Source organism: Eschrichtius robustus, chromosome 6 (assembly GCF_028021215.1).
Source record: "Eschrichtius robustus isolate mEscRob2 chromosome 6, mEscRob2.pri, whole genome shotgun sequence".
NCBI classification, from domain to species: Eukaryota; Metazoa; Chordata; class Mammalia; order Artiodactyla; family Eschrichtiidae; genus Eschrichtius; species Eschrichtius robustus.
The window spans coordinates 135,777,777-135,793,165 of NC_090829.1; the positions used below are offsets into that span (position 1 = coordinate 135,777,777).

Genomic DNA, 15,389 nt, shown 5'->3' on the forward strand with positions numbered 1-15,389 from the left:
TACTTTAGAGACTAATAAGCAAGCAAAAGTTTCAGCTCGAGGGAGGAATGCTCCAACTGCGCAACCCCTGGAATCAGGGAGCAGCGGGAGAAGAGGGGGTGGGGTGAGGATGGAGGGCTCCGCGCGAGGCCCACCCAGGGCCTTGGGTTTCGAGGGGGTGTTTCCAGAAGGGTCGCAAGGCCCCCGAAGATGGCGTCTGGCAGGGTTCCCCCCCCTCCCTCCCCCCCTCCCACCCCCGTCCTCTGTGCCAGGCCCAGGCCTCGCTCCGGGAGTCCGGCCTCGGTGAGACCCCGGCTCGGGCGGCCGCAGAGGCCGGGATCTGGCCGCGCTGGGCGCTTCGGCCGCGGGGAGACGGGGTCGGGGGGTGCGGCCGGGAGGCCCCGGGCCATGGTTCCCGGGAGCGCCGGCGCGCATGGGGGGCGCCGGGAAAATCCCCGCGGCGGGCGGGGCGCAGGAGCGCGGCGGCCTCGCGGGGCGGAGCGCGGGCGCCGGGAGGGGCCGGGCTGGGCGCGGCGGCCGAGCAGGGCTCTCCTGCCGCCCGGGACGCGCCGCCGGCGCCGCCGCCGCTCTGGAAGAGGCAGGCCCCAGCGCCCTGCGCTCGCCATGGCCACCTAGGCGGCGACGTGAGCGGCTTGGCGACCCAGCGCCGGGGCCGGGTCGCGCCCAGAGCGCCGCCGAGCCCGCGGCGCCCAGAGCCCCGGGCCATGCGGCCGCCGCCTCTGTTACTGCTGCTGCTGCTGTTACTGCTCAGTGGCTGCGACGCAGCGGCGCCCCCGGCAGGTAAGCGGGGCCTGGGCCCCCCGCCCCGAGGCCGGCCGGAACCGTTGTCGCACGGGTGGGTGTCAGCGGGGAGCCCGGAGTAGGTGGGGTGCCCACGGGAACCCCGATAGGTTGGGGGTAAACGGGGGTGTCCCTAGCGGGTGGGGTCCGCAGGGAACCTGGATCGGTTGAGGGGCTACAGGGCTGCCCCGATCGGGCGGGTCCGCGGGGAGCCCGAAGTGGGTGTGGGGTGGTAGGGGAGAATTCCGGGCAGCCTCGGGGCTTGGAGCAGGCGCAGCGGAGGAGCCGCTGGACGCCGTTCGGCCCTCCCGGCGCCCTGGACATCGCTGGCAGGAAGGAGGGGCTTAAGCTGCCCCTGCATGAATCTGGACACACTCTAGCTCCTTCTCTCCCACCCCCGCGCCGCCGCCCAAACACCAGCGCGGCCCGACTCCGAACGTCTCAAAATGAACAAAGGAAAAACCGAATCCAGGGCTCGAGGAAAGGCCGCCTCTGCGGGCCACAGAGTCTTCTCCTGGGCCGCCTGAACGTAGCCCCGTCTGGCACGTCCTCCCCAGTGGCCTGAGCCAGAAGCAGGTCCCAGGCCTGCCTTCCTGGCAGCTGCGTGCCGTGGAGGCCAGCCACCGGCAGGGACCTTCGTCTTGGAGGTTGTGACTGTAACTCAGTCTTACTGTGGCCGGGTGTGTTTGATATCGGGTGTGAAATCCCGATGGTTAGTCCCCTGGGATGGGGAACGGATAGATGGGGGGGAAGGGGGCGGGGCGGGGCAGCGTTCAGGGCAGGACCCAGAAATGTTACCTTGCAGGTAAGGGGGTCGGTCAGCTGAACCAGACTGTTAATCCCAGCTCCGTTCCCATCTGGACGGCCCTTTACCTGAGATCGGCCACCTGCTTACCTCTGACACTAACTGACCATACTTATGAGCGAAAGAGAAAAACTACAAAAAGAGAGAGAGAAACAAAGAGAGAACAATGACAAAGGTGGATGTGTGAGAACGTTCTGTGCATGTCCACTTGTTTGTGTTTTGCTGGGTTCCTTCCCATGGAAAAGCCGGTATCATAGATTGGGTAACACTTAAGAAGTCTCAAGAATTTAGAAGTTTCCTCCCACTTGAATTCTCAAGGTGTTGTTTGCGTTTGTTTCTTTAGTCAGCATCTCTTGCTAAAGCCCTTAAATGCTGTAGATCCTGGCTGAGGGGAGCCTTGCATATGGGGATATGTGCTCCTGGTTAAATGGCTGTTTCCCCTGGGAGTCGGACAGATGGGTTTGAATCTTTTTTTTTTTTTCTTTTTTTAATTTATTTATTTATTTATTTATGGCTGTGTTGGGTCTTCGTTTCTGTGCAAGGGCTTTCTCCAGTTGCGGCGAGCGGGGGCCACTCTTCATCGCGGTGCGCGGTCCTCTCACTATCGCGGCCTCTCTTGTTGCGGAGCACAGGCTCCAGACGCGCAGGCTCAGTAATTGTGGCTCACGGGCCCAGCTGCTCTGCGGCATGTGGGATCCTCCCAGACCAGGGCTCGAACCCGTGTCCCCTGCATTGGCAGGCAGACTCTCAACCACTGCGCCACCAGGGAAGCCCGGGTTTGAATCTTGACTCTGCTCCTCCCCAGCTTCAAGCCTTGAACGACCTATGTCTGCCCCTTCCCTGCTTCCTTCAGATGAGATTTGGGCATTGGTAAAATGTTGGTAATTGCCCAAGGTGGTCCTTTATACTAGTGCTGCTCCTGATTAGTCTGTGAACTGTTTGTGACTTGTCTGCCAATAGTCCAGAGGTTGAGAGAAGTATATCAAAACTTTGCGATTTGATATTGCTACAACACGCATGGGCAGGTCCATCTTTCTAGTGATTATCTTTGATTGTATTCTGCAAAACTTTGGTTCTGTGTGATGCATTGGAAATAAACTGGTCCTTCACCACAGATCCTTTGCAAAGCAGCACCACATTATACTAATCTGTTTTTTGTGACTATTTGAAATTTTGCATAATAAACAATTAAAAACTAACCGGGATATTTTTAAGAGAAACTCTCTGTTGGTCAAAACACAAAGTGAAAAGATTAACGATTATATAGTAAACGGGTAGTAAGTAGTAAAATTTCCAGACTTCTCCATAATTTACAGGTGTCCTTCAGTAGTCACGTAATTGCTTTTATGGTCAGAGGGGGGAGAAAATACAAGTACTGGAAACAAAATTTTTAAAGGGAGACTTGCAATATCTACCCCTTCGAGTTGTTAGAAGGATAACATATGTAAAATATCGGACCTGACCCAATCTGTAGTAGGTGCTGCTTTAGATAGAAGCTAATCAAAGCATTAAAGTGCAGTAAGTCAACCACTCTCTAGTAATTCAATTACCCGAATGTTGAAGAATTAAGGCTTCTATTTGTAATTGTCATAGCTGCTGCTTATTGTCTAGCAGATTGGAATGTCCTTAGGCCACAAAATTTTCTCACCCTGACTTGCTGACTTGAACATCCAAAGCTTCTCGGAGCTTAGAGACCACTGAGAAAGACCATAAATCCCCAACCACATAAAAGCCATTGCAGATAAATGTGTATTAAGTAACTCCTGTTTGTCCATAATCTCAACAGTGGAAACTACTATGTAACTGGAATGTTTGGGGGCAAACTCTATAAATGATAGTAATGGCCACCATTTATTGGGCTACTCTTTTAACTCAGACAAGCTGTTAAGTGCTTTCTATACATTATCTCTCCGAATTTTCTCACCCATGTTTTGAAGTAGATAAGAGCCCCACTTTACTCCCTGGGAAACCAAACCATCCTTTATAGGAAGAGACAAATGGTCTAGGTAAATAAGCTGATGTCCAGTATTTACAGACGAGAGCAGCTTCCTGGTTATTCAGGGAATGTCTTTTTGACTTCTCCTCATCTGCAGGGAGGTGAGATCATTGATGTTCATCATAATGACCCATCCATGGGAAGATCCTGAAGGGTGTTCGATTGTCAAGATTAAATGATTAATTTTGATGTTAGCAGTACTTTATTTTATTATCTGTGTGTGATGTGTGTTTATCAAACTATGCTGTTAAGACCCAGGAGAGACTATTCTTAAAAACGTATAAAATCTCAAACACCTGGATCCAGGGTGGATCGGAGGTGGCCGGTTGGGGCAGGAGGGTGGAACAGAAGGAGCTGTGGTTGTGAGGTGCAGAGGACACACTTGGCACCTCCCTAGGTTACCTCTTCTTACCATTAACAGTTAGTGAACCATTGCCCCAAAGACCATGGAGAAGCAAGTAGAGTGGGGCTTTGTACACCCTACTTAGGACTGTGAGCTTTTATCTTGTAGGAGCTGGGGTGTCATTGAAGGCCTGGTGTCCACCTCCAGGGACTGTATTCGTTTCCTGTTGTTGCTGTAACGAATGACTACCAACTTGGCACCTCAAACATGTTCGCCGCCTAACTAATTGGCCATCAGGCGATTTTGCCGTAAAAGATAAAATAACTGGTTGACGGTTTGGTTTCATGGTTTGGTTTCAAGTGGTTGAAATGTGTCAGCGTTTCTTCCAGTTAGTGAAGTTACTGATCACTTTATCGAGCTGACAGATGATGATGATTTGGTTTCTGATTTTGAAACACACTACCTTGGAAGAGAAAGAGACCAACGGCCTTAAAGGCGCAGCATTGAACCAACCTTTCCCATAGAACTAAACGTTTATCAAGAGACATGTGACAATATGCCAAGACCACGCAATAGTGTAGAGGCTTTCACAACGCAGTACAAAGCTCAGTTACAAACATGCGTCCCAGTGTTCAGAAACTGACACCTCGCTTAATGAAAGAGGAAATCTTAGTGAAAAAGAGAAAGCATGAAACAAGTCAATAAGCAAAAAAACAAAACAAAACAAAACAATGTATAATATGATGAACGAAAGACTTTGAAGACAAGTGCTTTGTAAAGCCCACAAAATAAAATCTGTTGTTTGCGCAGTATTGCCATGCATCTACACACATTTTCAATGGATTCAAATATTTTGTATTTTGCAATAAAGTCTTCTAAGTTTTGTTATCACTTTTCATGTTTCATTATGTCTTGCGTAATGTCTCTCTTTTCTTTTTCATTATTTTACTTTCTTACAGTTAAATTGCCTGAGGGCAAATTAGTTATTTGGCAAAAATGTTTGCAGTGAAAATGCTGTGGCAAAAATGTCTATGGCAAAGAGGCTTATGGTGAAGATGCCTAGAACCAAATTTAGTGTCTTACAGTCCTGGAGGTCAGCAGTCAGATGCAGCTTTCACTGGGCTAAAATCAAGGTGTTGTAGGGATGTGTTCCTTTCTGAGGGTTCTAGGGGAAGAATCATTTCCTTGCCTTTTCCAGCTTCTAGACAAACATCCTTGTGGTGACATTGGGTCCACCCAAATACTCCAGGATAATCTGTTTTTAGGTCTTCTGATTGGGACCCTAAATTTCTTTTTTTTTTTTAATTTTTTTAACATCTTTATTGGAGTATAACTGCTTTACAATGGCGCGTTACTTTCCGCTTTATAACAAGTGAATCAGCCATACATATACATACATCCCCATATCTCCTCCCTCTTGCGTATCCCTCCCACCCTCCCTCTAGGTGGTCACAAAGCACCGAGCTGATCTCCCTGTGCTATGCGGCTGCTTCCCACTAGCTATCTATTTTACATATGGTAGTGTATATATGTCCATGCCACTCTCTCACTTCGTCCCAGCTTACCGTTCCCCCTCCCTGTGTCCTCAAGTCCATTCTCTACATCTCCGTCTTTATTCCTGTCCTGCCCCTAGGTTCTTCAGAACCTTTTTTTTTTTTTTTTTAAGTTCCATATATGTGTGTTAGCATACGGTATTTGTTTTTCTCTTTCTGACTTCCTTCACTCTGTATGACAGTCTCTAGGTCCATCCACCTCACTACAAATAACTCAATTTCGTTTCTTTTTATGGATGAGTAACATTGCATTGTATATATGTGCCACATCTTCTTTATCCATTCATCTGTTGACGGACACTTAGGTTGCTTCCATGTCCTGGCTGTTGTAAATAGAGCTGCAATGAACATTGTGGTACATGACTCTTTTTGAATTATGGTTTTCTCAGGGTATATGCCCAGTAGTGGGATTGCTGGGTCGTATGGTAGTTCTATTCTTAGTTTTTTTGAGGAACCTCCATGCTGTTCTCCATAGTGACTGTATCAATTTACATTCCCACCAACAGTGCAAGAGGGTTCCCTTTTCTCCACACGCTCTCCAGCATTTATTGTTTATAGATTTTTTGATGATGGCCATTCTGACCGGTGTGAGGTGATAGATACCTCATTGTAGTTTTGATTTGCATTTCTCTAATGATTAGTGATGTTGAGCATCCTTTCATTTGTTTGTTGGCAATCTGTATATCTTCTTTGGAGAAATGACTGTTTAGGTCTTCTGCCCACTTTTGGATTGGGCTGTTCAGGGGTTTTTAAAAATAAATTTATTTATTTTACTTATTTATTATTTTTTGGCTGTGTTGGGTCTTCGTTGCTGCGTGTGGGCTTTCTCTAGTTGTGGCGAGCAGGGGCTACTCTTTGTTGCAGTGTGCAGGCTTCTCATTGCGGTGGCTTCTCTTGTTGCAGAGCACGGGCTCTAGGCAGACAGGCTTCAGTAGTTGTGGCGCGCAGGCTTGGTAATTGTGGCGCACGGGCTTAGTTGCTCTGCAGCATGTGGGATCTTCCCGGACCAGGGCTCGAACCCGTGTCCCCTGCATTGGCAGGCAGATTCTCAACCACTGCGCCACCAGGGAAGCCCCGGTTGTTTGTTTTTTTGATACTGAGCTGCATGAGCTGCTTGTATATTTTGGAGATTAATCCTTTGTCAGTTGCTTCGTTTGAAAATATTTTCTCCCATTCTGAGGGTTGTCTTTTCATCTTGTTTATGGTTTCCTTTGCTGTGCAAAAGCTTTTAAGTTTCATTAGGTCCCATTTGTTTATTTTTGTTTTTATTTCCATTTCTCTAGGAGGCGGCTCAAAAAGGATCTTGCTGTGATTTATGTCATGGAGTGTTCTGCCTATGTTTTCCTCTGAGAGTTTTATAGTGTCTGGCCTTACATTTAGGTCTTTAATCCATTTGGAGTTTATTTTTGTGTATGGCGTTAGGGAGTGTTCTAATTTCATTCTTTTACATGAAGCTATCCAGTTTTCCCAGACCCACTTATTGAAGAGGCTGTCTTTTCTCCATTGTATATCCTTGCCTCCTTTGTCATAGATTAGCTGACCATAGGTGCGTGGGTTTATCTCTGGGCTTTCTCTCCTGTTCCATTGATCTATATTTCTGTTTTTGTGCCAGTACCATACTGTCTTGATTACTGTAGCTTTGTAGTATAGTCTGAAGTCAGGGAGCCTGATTCCTCCAACTCCATTTTTCTTTCTCAGGATTGCTTTGGCTACTCAGGGTCTTTTGTGTTTCCATACAAATTGTGAAATTTTTTGTTCTAGTTCTGTGAAAAATGCCATTGGTAGTTTAATAGAGATTGCATTTAATCTGTAGATTTCTTTGGGTAGTATAGTCATTTTCACAATGTTGATTCTTCCAATCCAAGAACATGATATATCTCTCCATCTGTTTGTATCACCTTTAATTTCTTTCATCAGTGTCTTATAGTTTTCTGCATACAGGTCTTTTGTCTCCTTAGGTAGGTTTATTCCTAGGTATTTTATTCTTTTTGTTGCAATGGTAAATGGGAGTGTTTCCTTAATTGCTCTTTCAGATTTTTCATCATTAGTGTATAGGAATGCAAGAGATTTCTGTGCATTAATTTTGTATCCTGCTACTTTACCAAATGCATTAATTAGCTCTAGTAGTTTTCTGGTATCATCTATAGGATTCTCTATGTATAGTATCATGTCATCTGCAAACAGTGACAGTTTTACTTCTTCTTTTCCAATTTGGATTCCTTTTATTTCTTTTTCTTCTCTGATTGCTGTCGCTAAAACTTCCAAGACTATGTTGAATAATGGTGGTGAGAGTGGGCAACCTTGTCTTGTTCCTGATCTTAGTGGAAATGGTTTCAGTTTTTCACCATTCAGAACAATGTTGGCTATGGGTTTGTCATAAATGGCCTTTATTATGTTGAGGTAAGTTCCCTCTATGCCTGCTTTCTGGAGGGTTTTTATCATAAATGGGTGTTAAATTTTGTCAAAAGCTTTTTCTGCATCTATTGACATGATCATGTGGTTTTTCTCCTTCAATTTGTTAATATGGTTTATCACACTGATTGATTTGCATATATTGAAGAATCCTTACATTCCTGGGATAAACCCCACTTGATCATGGTGTATGATCCTTTAAATGTGCTGTTGGATACTGTTTGCTAGTATTTTGTTGAGGATTTTTGCATCTATGTTCATCAGTGATATTGGCCTGTAGTTTTCTTTTTTTTGGTGGCATCTGTCTGGTTTGGATATCAGGGTGATGGTGACCTTGTAGAATGAGTTTGGGAGTATTCCTCCCTCTGCTATATTTTGGAAGAGTTTGAGAAGGATAGGTGTTAGCTCTTCTCTAAATGTTTGATAGAATTTGCCTGTGAAGCCATCTGGTCCTGGGCTTTTGTTTGTTGGAAGATTTTTAATCACAGTTTCAATTTCAGTGTTGGTGATTGGTCTGTTTATATTTTCTATTTCTTCCTGGTTCAGGTTGTCCATTTCTTCCAGGTTGTCCATTTTATTGGCATATAGTTGCTTGTAGTAAGCTCTCATGATTCTTTGTATTTCTGCAGTGTCAGTTGTTACTTCCCCTTTTTCATTTCTAATTCTATTGATTTGAGTCTTCTCCCTTTTTTTCTTGATGAGTCTGGCTAATGGTTTATCAGTTTTGTTTATCTTCTCAAAGAACCAGCTTTTAGTTTTATTGATCTTTGCTATCATTTCCTTCATTTCGTTTTCATTTATTTCTGATCTGATCTTTATGATTTCTTTCCTTCTGCTAACTTTGGGGGTTTTTTGTTCTTTCTCTAATTGCTTTAGGTGTAAGTTTACATTGTTTATTTGAGATGTTTCTTGTTTCTTGAGGTAGGATTGTATTGCTATACACTTCCCTCTTAGAACTGCTTTTGCTGCATCCCATAGGTTTTGGGTCGTCGTGCTTTCATTGTCATTTGTTTCTAGGTATTTTTTGATTTCCTCTTTGATTTCTTCAGTGATCTCTTGGTTATTTAGTAGTGTACTGTTTAGCCTCCATGTGTTTGGTTTTTTTACAGATTTTTTCCTGTAATTGATATCTAGTCTCATAGTGTTGTGGTCAGAAAAGATACTTGATACGATTTCAGTTTTCTTAAATTTACCAAGGCTTGATTTGTGACCCAAGATACGATCTATCCTGGAAAATGTTCCATGAGCACTTGAGAAGAAAGTGTAATCTGCTGTTTTTGGATGGAATGTCCTATAAATATCAATTAAGTCCATCTTGTTTAATGTATCATTTAAAGCTTGCGTTTCCTTATTTATTTTCATTTTGGATGATCTGTCCATTGGTGAAAGTGGGGTGTTAAAGTCCCCTACTATGATTGTGTTACTGTCAATTTCCCCTTTTATGGCTGTTAGCATTTGCCTTATGTATTGAGGTGCTCCTATGTTGGGTGCATAAATATTTACAATTGTTATATCTTCCTCTTGGATTGATCCCTTGGTCATTATGTAGTGTCCTTCTTTGTCTCTTGTAATAGTCTTTATTTTAAAGTATTTTGTCTGGTATGAGTATTGCTACTCCAGCTTTCTTTTGATTTCCATTTGCATGGAATATCTTTTTCCATCCCCTCACTTTCAGTCTGTATGTGTCCCTAGGTCTGAAGTGGGTCTCTCGTAGACAGCATATGTATGGGTCTTGTTTTTGTATCCATTCAGCCAGTCTATGTCTTTTGGTTGGAGCATTTAATCCATTTACATCCAAGGTAGTTATCGATATGAATGTTCCTATTACCATTTTCTTAATTGTTTTGGGCTTGTTATTGTAAGTCTTTTCCTTCCTTGTGTTTCCTGCCTAGAGAAGTTCCTTTAGCATTTGTTGTAGAGCTGGTTTGGTGGTGCTGAATTCTCTTAGCTTTTGCTTGTCTGTAAAGATTTTCATTTCTCTATCGAATCTGAATGAGATCCTTGCTGGGTAGAGTAATCTTGATTGTAGGTTTTTCCCTGTCATCACTTTAAATATGTCCTGCCACTCCCTTCTGGCTTGCAGAGTTTCTGCTGAAAGATCAGCTGTTAACCTTATGGGGATTCCCTTGTATGTTAATTGTTGCTTTTCCCTTGCTGCTTTTAATATTTTTTCTTTGAATTTAATTTTTGATAGTTTGATTAAGATGTGTCTTGGAGCGTTTCTCCTTGGATTTATCCTGTATGGGACTCTCTGCATTTCCTGGACTTTATTGACTATTTCCTTACCCATATTAGGGAAGTTTTCAACTATAATCTCTTCAAATATTTTCTCAGTCCCTTTTTTTTCCTCTTCTTCTTCTGGGACCCCTGTAATTCGAATGTTGGTGCGTTTAATGTTGTCCCAGAGGTCTCTGAGATTGTCCTCAACTCTTTTCATTCTTTTTTCTTTATTCTGCCCTGTGGTAGTCATTTCCACTATTTTATCTTCCAGGTCACTTATCCGTTTTTCTACCTCAGTTATTCTGCTATTGATTCCTTCTAGAGAATTTTTAATTTCATTGATTGTGTTGTTCATCATTGTTTGTTTGCTCTTTAGTTCTTCTAGGTCCTTGTTAAACGTTTCTTGTATTTTCTCCATTCTATTTCCAAGATTTTGGATCATCTTTAATATCATTACTGTGAATTCTTTTTCGGGTAGACTGCCTATTTCCTCTTCATTTGTTTGGTCTGGTGGGTTTTTCCCTTGCTCCTTCATCTGCTGTGTATTTTTCTGTCTTGTCATTTTGCCTAACTTACTGTGTTTGGGGTCTCCTTTTCACAGGCTGCAGGTTCGTAGTTCCTGTTGTTTTTGGTGTCTGCTCCCAGTGGGTAAGGTTGGTTCAGTGGGTTGTGTAGGCTTCCTGGTGGAGGCGAGTGGTACCTGTGTTTTGGTGGACGTGGCTGGATCTTGTCTTTCTGGTGGGCGGGACCGCGTCCGGTGGTGTGTTTTGGGGTGCCTGTGATCTTATTATGATTTTAGGCAGCCTCTCTGCTAATGGGTGGGGTTGTGTTCCTGTCTTGCTAGTTGTTTGGCATAGGGTGTCTAGCACTGTAGCTTGCTGGTCATTGAGTGGAGCTGGGTCTTAGCGTTGAGATGTAGATCTCTGAGAGGGCTTTCGCTGTTTGATATTACGTGGGACCGGGAGGTCTCTGGTGAACCAATGTCCTGAACTCAGCTCTCCCACCTCAGAGGCTCAGGCCTGACACCCAGCCGGAGCAGCAAGACCCTGTCAGCGACACGGCTGTGCACGCCCCGCGTCCTCCTCAGAACCCTAGGTTTCATCCCCTCCCAAAGATATCTGTGTCCTGTGAATACATTAGGACACAGACATCTTTGGGAGGGGCCACTGTTCTGCCTACAGCAGGGTCAGACCATTGAATACAGTGGTCAGCATGGGGCTGGGCCCCCTGTTGGTGGTCACTGAAGGCAGGGTCTGGGTATTGGGTTGTGGCGCGCCACCTGCAGAAGCAGCCATCCATCAGGACACCCTGAAATAGGCACGTCTTAAAAATCACACTTAGGCAGCAGTGTCTGGTTTGCCTTTCATTCGTGGTCCCTCATTTGCCCCTCACTCCATCTCTGGGAGAGATGGTATCATTTCATTATTCATGGGGAGACTGAGGCTCAAGTGGGGTCGTGGTAGGATCCCATGGCTCTAGGTGGCAGGATCAGGATTCCAGCCAAAGCCCTTTGTCCAGAAATTCTCTTCCCTTCCCACAGAGCCTTTGTCAACACTGTTGACAGCAGGTGCTATGGCCCTAAATATATGGACCTTTTAGAGCCATCCAGATAAGTCCATGGTCCAGAGTTGTACCCACTCCCTGCCCCAGCCTCTGAGACCAGAGAAAAGGCAGGACTTACACATAAAGCAAGGAAGAGAAAGAGAGACTGAGCTTAGCATGGGTTTCGGGTGGACAAATGCAACACTGAGGACACAGAAACTGGCTACATAATCCCTGAAGCAACTCAGGCCGCTGGGCTGCAGGCCGCTCGCTCCCCAGATCCTGCGTGCCTGGTCCTCCAGGCACTGGGGATGAAACGGTCCCCAAGTGTGGCAACACCCAGCCCTCCTGGAGCTCGCCGCTCTAGTGTCGGGGGAGACTGTCAGTGAGCTGCTAGCAAGGAGGAGAGGAAACGATCACGTGGTGCTCGCACTGTTCTCAGCCCCGCATGTGAAATTAACCCACTCATTCCTCATAATAACCCTTTGAAGTCTTCACTGTTTTCATTTCCATTTCGCAGGTGAGACAACCGAGGCACAGAGAGGGGAACAGCTTGCTCAAGGTCCCGCAAAGAGCGCATGGCTTTGAACCCAGGCAGTCAAGTTCTGGAATCCATGCCTCTCACCACCGGGGTGTAAACAAAGGACGCAGGTGGTGGGAAAGCCAGGAGAAAAGGAAAGCAGGGATCGGGAGTCCCCTGCCCTGGGCTTCATAGGCAGGAAGCTGCTCTGATAAGGTGGCATCTGAGCAGAGACATGAAGGGAGCGGGGGAGAGAGCCTGGCACAGGGGGAAAGAAGGCTCCAGAGAAGGGCAGCAGCAAGGGCAAGGCGAGGTGAGAGGGTGCCCGGTGCTTCCCAGGAACAAGGAGGAGGCCACGGGAAGCTGTTGAGGGACGGGCCTCCTGAGAGGCGTGCAGGGCCGGGGTTGAAGCTGTTGGTGTTAATGAGTGGGCAGCCTCTGGTACTTCACTGTGAAATCTACAGCCGTAAGACTCATTTTCTTCTCTGAATGTGGTGAGACAGGGGAGTCCAAGAAACTCAAATACGAGAGCAAAACTGCAGGTCCTTTCTCCACACCTCAGTAAAATGAAAGTTGAAGAAAGTGGAAGACTCATCTGGAGACCCCAACTTTTCCAGAAGGCTTTCTTCTGGTTCACGTGCCAGTTGGGGTGGAAGACTTCGCTGGTCCCCTGTCGCTCCCTTTCTCAGCTGAATGTTTAGACGGGGGGGAGGGTGCCAGGAGAAGGGCGGAGGGAGAGGGAACGCCTTCTGGCTCCTCCCCAGAGATGGGGAGATGGGGAGGAGGCCTGTGGCAGGCTGAATAAGGGTCCCCAAAGTTGTCCACATCCTCATCCCCGGAACCTGTGACCACGTTATCTTACATGGCAAAAGGGATTCGGCAGACGTGATTAAATTAGGGGTCCTGAGCTGGGGAGATTATCCTGGATTGTCGGGCTCTGTGGGCCCAGTGCAATCACAAGGGTCATTGGAAGATGGAAGAGGTAGGCAAGAGAGTCAGAACCAAAGAGACGGCAGCACAAGAAAGACTCAGCCCAGCATTGCCGGAGGAAGAGGCCATGAGCCAAAGAATGTGAGCAGCTTCTAGGCAAGGAAAAAGGCAAGCTTCCAGAAGGAACAGAGCCCTGCCGACACCTTGACATGGGCCCAGTGAGACCTACTGCAAACTTCTGACCTCCAGAGCTATAAGAGCATAAATCTGGGTTGTTTTAAGACACTACATTTGGGGTCATTTATTTCAACATCAATAGGAAACTGGGGACTTCCCTGGTGGCGCAGTGGTTAAGAATCCGCCTACCAGTGCAGGGGACACGGGTTTGAGCCCTGGACCGGGAAGATCCCACATGCCGCGGAGCAACTAAGCCCTTGCACCACAGCTACTGAGCCTGCACTCTAGACCCCGCGAGCCACAACTACTGAAGCCCGTGCGCCTAGAGCCTGTGCTCCGCAACAAGAGAAGCCACCGCAATGAGAAGCCCACTCACCACAACAAAGAGTAGCCCCAGCTCGCCACAACTAGAGAAAGCCTGCGTGCAACGAAGATCCAATACAGCCAAAAAACAATTAATTAATTAATTAATTAATTTTTTAAAACTAGGAAACTAATATAGACAGTAGAAGGTCTCCGGGATGCTCTGATGGGTGCCCAGCCCTAACCAAGCACTCACCCCTGAGACCCTGCACATCCCTCCCTGGAAGCAGAACTTCATTTCTCAGCTCAGAAATGCTGTGGCATCCACTGGGCTATAGCAGCCACAGTGGGTGGGACGGGCCTGACCAGGAGACCAGCCTGCCGCCACGCTGCGCCTTTGGCCCGGCTTCCATGAGGCCTGGCATGAGTTGGCAGCAGTGTCGGTGAGCTGGTTGAATTAAGATCTAGAATGGAGGTCAGCCCAAGGTCATAGCTGTGAAGACAGTGGACATTCTGTAAGTAAACAAGTGGCCACAGACTCTAGGTAATGTACCTTTCAGAAGAGAGCAGCAAGCCAGGCTATCAGCTGATCTGGGCATCCTTCTTTCTTTAAGATTGGATGCATTTACTGAAATTGTGTGGTTTGAGTTTCCTGCTTTGAATTCTGGAACGGCATGTTTTTCAAGCTTTACTTTCCACCTCTGGGTGTTTCTCATTAATCTTTTTTTTTTTTTCTGCTGCGTCGGGTCTTTGTTGCTCTGCGCGGGCTTCCTCTAGTTGCAGCGAGCGGGGGCTACTCTTTGTTGCACAGGCTTCTCATTGCGGTGGCTTCTCTTGTTGCGGAGCATGGGCTCTAGGCACGCAGGCTTCAGTAGTTGCAGCACACGGGCCCTACAGCTCGCGGACTTCAGTAGTTGTGGCGTATAGGCTTAGTTGCTCCGTGGCATGTGGGATCCTCCCGGACCAGGGATTGAACCCGTGTCCCCTGCGTTGGCAGGCGGATTCTTAACCACTGCGCCACCAGGGAAGTCCCCATTAATCTTTCAGTCTCAGAGAAAGTCTATCATTAGGTCTGTTTTCTTACTAGAGAAAAGGCTCCCATGCGGGCAGCCTCTAGCCCAATCCTGTAAAGCACCTGCTTGGAGTTGTGTTTCCCAGGTCACCCCGAGAAGGGGGATTCAGATCTTGGTGGCAGTTCCCTGGGGAATGTGTTATTCTGTCGTTTGTAATTCTCAAACTTCAGTGTGCATGAGAATCAGCTGGGAAGCTTGTTGAAAATGCAGAATTCCTGGTCTGGGGTGGGGCCTGGGAATCTGTATTTTAACTTCAGTGCTTGTGATGTTGGGGGGTGTCTTTGAGAAACACAGCGACTCTGATGAAGCCCAGAAGACAAGTCCTCACCCTCCCAGGCGACTGTGGGCTTTGCACGCCTGGTTTGGGGTGTGTTTCTGTGCGTGTGTATGTGTGCACCCATGTTTGTGGAAGTTTACCAAACACTCCTTTGGTATAAGTCTGGGTCTAATGCATGTCAAGTGGTCATCATGTTAATTTTCTCCACGGCCTTCTGCAGTCTACTGTTATTTGTTCCTTATTCCTGACGAAGAAACGGAAGCCCGGGCTGTTAAGTTACCCACACTTACTAAACGTAGAACAGGCGTTCTAGTTCAGCCAGACCCCACACCCAGGACCTGTTCATAAGGACTGGAACCTGCAAGTGGAAAGGCAGCCCCAAGCCCCTCTTTTTCCCACGGTCTGTGTCAGTGGTGCCGTCTTTAGTCAAAGGCTAAAGGAGTAGGGGAGAATGGGTA

The 15,389-nt window shown here is 46.9% G+C and overlaps 1 protein-coding gene across 1 annotated transcript in view; it reads left to right on the plus strand.

Annotated features, from left to right (window-relative positions):
• The first annotated feature begins 495 nt into the window (after positions 1-495).
• IFNGR2 (interferon gamma receptor 2) overlaps positions 496-15,389 on the plus strand; it is a 34,472-nt gene continuing 19,578 nt past the window's right edge. The window contains exon 1 of the mRNA XM_068546991.1: positions 496-780. Within this exon, the coding sequence (XP_068403092.1) occupies positions 705-780 (76 nt within the window). The 5' untranslated portion in view covers positions 496-704. The remainder of the gene's footprint in view (positions 781-15,389) is intronic.